Source organism: Microplitis demolitor, chromosome 8, assembly GCF_026212275.2.
Source record: "Microplitis demolitor isolate Queensland-Clemson2020A chromosome 8, iyMicDemo2.1a, whole genome shotgun sequence".
Classification (NCBI taxonomy): domain Eukaryota; kingdom Metazoa; phylum Arthropoda; class Insecta; order Hymenoptera; family Braconidae; genus Microplitis; species Microplitis demolitor.
Genome location: NC_068552.1, coordinates 11,202,723 through 11,209,789, shown reverse-complemented (window position 1 = coordinate 11,209,789; position 7,067 = coordinate 11,202,723). Strand labels below are relative to the sequence as shown.

Genomic DNA, 7,067 nt, shown 5'->3' with positions numbered 1-7,067 from the left:
CACCAGTGTTCATATTTTCATAAAATAAGTTATTATTATTTTGAATTTACGTTCTTTGAATTTGAATTGAATCACTTGTGTACACTGAGAAAAAATTTCTCTTCGGACAATTAAATTGGTTTTCTTAGATTCTGTTAAACTAAAATTTATTTGGGACAACTAAATTTTATTACGGCAACATAATCTATTTTGTCATTTTTAACAAATGATTTAATAGACTCTATTTGGTTGACATTAATATTTCTCTCTCTAAGATAATAAAATCATTTGGTAAAGTCAAGAAAATATTTATTTAATAGACAACTAAATTATTTTATAGTGCCACGAAACCCAAATATTAAAGCAAAATATTATTATATTAACTCGAATGAATATTACTTAGACAGAAAAAAATATATTCATTCAGAATAAATATATGTATTGGTTCGAGGTTAATGAAAATATATATTTAAACCTAATGATTATTAATTTAAAAAGTTATGGTGCTAGACAGCAGCAGCGGGAGTAGTTAAGTGCTCGCCACTAGATCGCGCCCATCTCTTGTAGTTTCTCTGGTAAGAAACTCATTTCAAAGTTATTATATTCCAAACTTGAAGCATATGTGAGACGAATTATCCACTGTAAATTAACAGAATGATGTTCACCCTTTTTTGATAGTAATATAGAGGTCCACTGTATTACTCTATGAAACTAATGTTTAAAATTAATGTTTCCCTGAACAATTTTCGACAAAGAACAATAAAAAGTACGTGTCAAGGAAATAAATTATTTTTCTCAACATTTATTTATTTCATTGTTAAATAAATATTCTTTCAATTTAAAATAATATTTAATTATTATTAATAACTCATTCTCTAAGGTTCACTAATATATTTCATTATGACTACTTTGTAAGCTCTACAGGCAATCAATTTGATTTTATGTTTGCTACTTAACGCGTAATTATCTTTACTTAATATTTTGTAGTCTCTAATGATTAGTTTTGTTTTTGAATTACAAAATATTTCGTTAAAACAACCAAATATACAATTGGCAACGAGCAATCAAATCATTTTGTTGTCATAATTAAAATTTAGTTGTCAGAAGAAAATTTTTTTCTCAGTGTAGAATTCTGTAGACAGACAATCATTAAAAAAAAATTACTGAATCGTCGTTTTAGTGTCATTAGTGTGTCCAAAATATTATTAATACCATTTGTCATTGACGAGAATAGTTATCAAATTGCTGATGGCGAAGAAGTATTATTTTGATCTCTCTTGATTTTTTAATTTATATATTGAAAAAAAAGAAGTGAAACGTAATTGAACGTAACTCATTGTTAAAGGTAATTAAATTTCGTGTAAACACACTGAAAAAAACATTTGCTATAATAACAAAAATCAAGATTACGCAGCTCTTTTTTATGATAGCAAAACTATCTTGGTTAACGCAACAAAGTGATATTTGTTGTGGTAAGTAAAGTGACGTTGCTGTTGTAACAAATGATATGTGTTGAAGAAAAATTTTTTGAATACGCATAGAATTTTGTGCTTTAATTAGGTGAACAATATCATAGAGAATTCATCACGAGTTTCGGATTTCAGGCATAAATTGTGTTTGTAAATTATGGCTAAAATATTAAAAGTGATTTACTTTGAAAAGTATACCAGTATGTCTAAGTATAGTTAAAAGCGGGTGCCTTGAAGACGTGATTTTCTTAACTCAAGAGAATATATCGCGACGCGATAATATCTTAGGTGACGTAAAATTTTTTCGAGTCAAGAAATCTTTATGAAACCTAATTTAATATTTAGCTCAACGCATGTCATTTGTTATAACGGCAACTTCACTTTACTTATCATAACAAATGTTACTTCGTTGTGTTGACCAAGATGGATTTTTCATCTTAACAAATAACTGCGTAATCTTGACTGTTGTTAAGATAACAATTTTTTTTTTTCAGTGCAAGATCCCAATGGTTCAAACTCTTAAACTAATCATCTATAAGTTACACACTGTATAAGTTTGATTGATATAAGATCCATTAACTTTACAATCATGAATGTCTTAAATTAAAACAGAAACCATTCGGCAACCGAAATGGCAATAGATTTCTTATTATTTCTTTATCACCAGTGCTAGGCAGCAGCATCGGGAGTAGTTCGGTGGTCGTTACGAGATCGCGCTCAACCACTTGTAGTGTTCCTGATGAGAAATATACTTCATAACATTTTTATATTCTAAACTTGGAAACAATTCCAGCCCGGATACTCCTCCGTTATTCGACCGAGTGATCAGTACCTTTTTGTGAGGTAATATAGTATATTCTATATTACATAATGACAAAAATATTTATTATCAATGTATCCATGAATAATTTCTCTTTGGGGAGTTGGGAAGATTGGAAAGTTGGAAGAATTGAGTGCCTCAATAAAACAAAGAAAAAAGAAAGAAATAACGCATTGGAAGATTAAAATTATTTTTTATTGCATGCGTTCTTAATTTAGCAATTATTAAATAAATTTTTTTTGTCAGTGATACTTTTGTTTTCATTGTCATTAAAACTTATTTTCATTTTAATATTCCTAAAAATAAATAGGATATCCTAAGAAGAAACCTTTAATAAGGCTTTAGTGAAGTATGCCTCATAAAACCCTGATAAGGCTATCCTTGATAAACCAAGATCCGAGGGCCGACAGACGTCACGTATTTTCTGACGGACACAATATTGACGATTAAGTAGCGTTAGTATGTACTAAGATCATATGCCTACCTGCTAGCTTGGTCAAACGGCCAATTTCCAGGTATCAGGTGATCAAGGCACATAAAAAAATTACTTACTTCACGTAAATTCTCATGGCTGACTTTCACGTATGTTTTAAACAATATAGTTAAAAATGAGTCGTCAACACTCCCAGACACTCTCCGTCAACCATATTGCTTTGCAGGCGTTTTGATGCTCCCAAAATAATTAGTTGACTTCACGTAAATTCTGATGCTCCATTTTTATATATGTTCACCAAACAACTATTTTAACACCTTTGACAAGAAAACAAATTGATCCATGGGGCCAATCATCCCGTAAAATTAATTTTAATACCTCTGTGGGTGGGAGCGTGAGAGCATTATCCACACGCATAAGACTGAGTGAGACCGAATGCGGTGTTAAGGCCATGGAAATTAATTGAGCAGATATTTTATAATTTTTAGAGCCTTTGTTAACAAATAAATCATGACAGCAAAAATAAGAAAAACAAAAAGGCCATCCCATACAAAGTTTGGAAACCGGCCCATTAATGGCCCATTGCTTCGCCAGACATGGTCATTAATGGGCGAGCAATGGCAATTATTAATGGCCGATAAACGGCTGAGAGTCGAAATGATAACCTCGGGCCAGTCATGCCAGCCGACGATCGGCCGAGTATAACAAAAGTTATCGGCCCATTAATGGCAACTATTAATCGGCTAAGTTTAGTAAAAAGTTGTTGGCCCATTAGTAGCAACCAGCAATGGGCCAAGGTTAGTAAAAAGTTATCGGCCCATTAATAGTGACCAGCAATGGGCCAAATTTGATAAAAACTATTAACCCGTTAATGGCAACCAGCAATGGCCCACACATAAATATAAATTATAAACCCGTTCATGGAAATATGCAACGCGCCAAGTGTTATTCAAATTATCACTCAATAGCTAGACGATAAACGATTATTATTTTAATTATTATAGTTATAGTTTTTTAGTAGTGGTTTGATAATTTAATTATTATAATTTTATTTCATATTTATAAAATTGGTTATTTATTCGGACATTTACATCGTTATTTATTCAAATGATATATTTTTTAAGTAATTGTTATATAATAATAATAAATAATGAATTTCATGTTTGAAACAAGTTTGGGAATCGGTCGTTAATTATTTTAAGATTACAAGTTATTTTTCATAACTTAAATACATAAAAACAAAAAACATAAATAAAAATAAGAACAAATTTGGGAATCAGTCGTTAATTATTTAAAGACTACAAGTTATTTTTCATAATTTAAATAAATAAAATAAAGAAATAAAAATAATTTAAACTGATAAAGATCTCTCTTTACGCCCATGTTCTCGGTCACCGTGTCCAGAAAGCCATCTTCCTACTTTTCCAGCAAAATTCTTGCATTCTTCGGAGTCACCAAATTTTTCAGTTACAGTGTCTGAAAAACCAAAAAAGATATAAATAAAATTATATGTATAACACAATGTATATGTAATGTGATGAAAGTAATTTTTATATTACCTTTCATGCATGCATAAGTTTCAGTGTCACTGAAATTGAGTTTTCCAACACCTTTGGAAACTTTTCCCGTGCCTGAATAATATTTTTCAACATTTTTTGTTAGTATAGCAGATCCCATCTTACTAACACATCTATTGGCTTTGTCTTCTCCATACGTTTTAACTCTAAATAATGCCAGCTATAAATAAAAATAAATATAAATAATGGAAATTTAGTTACATGAGTCCTTGTAATGTTAAATATAATAATTACCCAATCTTTTTTTTTGATGCGGTGCTTTTTAAAGTAGCATCGAAAGCTTGAAAATCTTCCAGCTCCTTGAACGGAAGTGTCACACCTAATTCCTCAATCGCACTAGATACGCTTTGATGAGAATCTGACGGTACTTTATTGACCACCAACGTGTTTTTAATTTCGTCAAAATATTTTTTTATATCGTATTGGAGGCTTTTCTTTTCATTCGTTAAGTAACGGTGAATTAACATATTCTGCTCTTGTATTTTTGTATTAATAAACTCTTTCAAGGATTCTATAAAAGAAAAAAAAACACGTATATTCAACAATTATTATTATTAATATGATCAAGATGATGAAAAATTAAATTTACCAAAATCAAATGCTTCATTGACTTCAGGAGCTGGTCGTAATTTATCAACTGGTATCGTTTCTGTAAAATAAATTTATTAATTTATAAAACCAAAGTTTAATATCAAATACGTAGCTCAAAAAAGACTGTTAATTTAGAATAAAAATACTTCAGAATTATAATTTATTTACTTTCTTTTTGTAAATTTTCCCCATTAGTAGAAATAGAAGGATATTCTCCCATAGCCGATATTGAATTTAATTCATTACTGACTGACTTCGCAGAAATTATCGTTGGTTTGATGATTTCATTCTGCTGCTGATGTTCGTCATCGGTGCTTCTGACGTCAGTTGTTGTATATGCACGTTTTAAACGTTTTTTTCCTTTTGCATAGGTATCTATTTGAAGATAAAAAAGGAAAAGCCTTGTAATACAATTATAAATTTATTGTGATAATTAATTGTTTTAAATATAATAGAAAAATATTATTCACCGGCGTATGTCAAAATTTTAACTGAATATTTTGCCCAATCTCTTTTTGCGTCACGTAACTCTTGAGTATACTTGTCAAGCTTATGATAATCGTTAACAGGTGGATATTGGCAGAGTAATTCACCATCTTCTTCTTGAATCCATTTTGACGGTACAAGGTCTACATCTTTTTTATCAGCGAATTCACTTGATGCAAATTCAACTACAGCATAAACGTTTTTGTCATCAGAGTTGTTTGTTTCCATCTGTTATATAATGTTCAACTCTTAATATTTGTATTTTTGATAACTTTTCCTCCAAGAATTGTAAATTTATGATATTAAAATTAGCAGGCGTTTAATAAATTTACGTACCTGAAATTCCGAACGTTTTCGCGAAACGAAAATAGAAAGTAAAAGATCTACTGGATCTAAATTTTTGAAATAATTCGCATGTCCCCAACTACCCCTAGGCAGACAAATTACATAAATTTTTCATTTTTGTGGCGCAAAAAATGTTCCGATCTTCAGGTACATATAAACATTTGGATTCTTTTAAAACGCTAAATTAAAAAACGGAATATTTCAAAAGAAAATTGCCCCTGAATTTTTTTTATTTTCTGCATGATCATATTTTTGATTTTTTTTTTTTTTGTAATTTATTTGTTTAAAAAAAATCCAAATATTTTTAACAATTTTATAACTTCAGGATCGTGTAAATTAAAAATTTTTTTAGCTTACTTACTTTTTTGATTTTTTAAACTCGTAACCAAAAAAAAAAAAGAAGATTTATAAATATATTAATTAACTACAACTCAGTTTTACAGAAAATATACTACGGTTATTTATTTAAATATTGAGTGAACTGTATGTAAATATATTATTAATAAATAAAACACAAAGAGAAAATAAATTTTTCAATAGACTGCTTCACAATAGGCGATACCTGACACTAAGAAACTGATGCACAGTACTAACACACACTCACTTAATCCACTTGACTACACTATTGCTTTGTTTAACGCACAATGACAGAGAGAAAAGCCCGCGCTTCGACTGTTCTTAAAAATATCTTGAATCCGGTATTTTTCTAATAGTTTTAATACAGAAGATTAACTGTCTAGTAGTTATTCTGCTAATTATAATTGATATATTTGAAATAATAAAAATGAAAAAAAAACACGAAATAATATTTTAGTGGATTGATAAACCATGGGCAACACGTGACACCGATAATTAATGCATGATACACACGCACACATTTACTAGATAAACTGATCACGTGTGGCTTTGTTTGCGGAATTTCGACGAACAGAAAGCCCTCGTCTTGAATTATCCTAATAACTTGTTTTTTTTATCGAGGTATTTTTAAAAATTATTTTTAATGCAAATAATTCTCTATTTATTAACTATACAACTGATAATAATTGCTATACATTAAGAAATAAATAATAGAAAAAAAAAAAAAAAAAAAAACAAGAGATAAGAGATAAGTTTCTCAACGAAATAATTATTGACAGACGATCAATATGCGACACTGAGAAACTGATGCACAGAATTAACCCGCACTCACTTGATACACTTGACTCTGCTTAGCTCTTTTGTTTTATGCGCGCCAAATTTTCTTGCACTCTTTTAAATAGTTTATTTTTTTTTTTTAATATTTTTTATTACAATTATTCAAGTGAAAGCCCGTATTAAAAACTTTTTTTTATTATTTTTAATCCGATAGATTATTCACACAATTTAAA

General features: G+C 29.4%; 1 protein-coding gene across 1 annotated transcript; it reads right to left on the bottom strand.

The window, feature by feature from the left end:
• Positions 1 to 4,072: 4,072 nt before the first annotated feature.
• LOC103572993 (uncharacterized) lies at positions 4,073 to 6,069 on the bottom strand. The gene is made up of 7 exons (XM_053741109.1): positions 6,062 to 6,069; positions 5,340 to 5,583; positions 5,038 to 5,244; positions 4,868 to 4,927; positions 4,513 to 4,789; positions 4,261 to 4,438; positions 4,073 to 4,177 (listed from the first exon to the last, which is right to left on the bottom strand). The coding sequence occupies exons 2-6, from the start codon at positions 5,581 to 5,583 to the stop codon at positions 4,360 to 4,362; spliced, it is 867 nt and encodes a 288-aa protein (XP_053597084.1). The 5' UTR covers positions 6,062 to 6,069; the 3' UTR covers positions 4,073 to 4,177; positions 4,261 to 4,359.
• Positions 6,070 to 7,067: the final 998 nt, after the last annotated feature.

What these genes read in the sequence shown, in the direction of transcription:
- LOC103572993 (XM_053741109.1), bottom strand. Translation starts at nt 5,583, where the DNA reads ATGGAAACAAACAACTCTGATGACAAAAACGTTTATGCTGTAGTTGAA. An exon ending in GGAAAATTTACAAAAAGAAA is followed by an intron (nt 4,928 to 5,037) that starts GTAAATAAATTA and finishes TTTATTTTACAG; the next exon opens with AAACGATACCAGTTGATAAA. An exon ending in CAATGAAGCATTTGATTTTG is followed by an intron (nt 4,790 to 4,867) that starts GTAAATTTAATT and finishes TTTCTTTTATAG; the next exon opens with AATCCTTGAAAGAGTTTATT.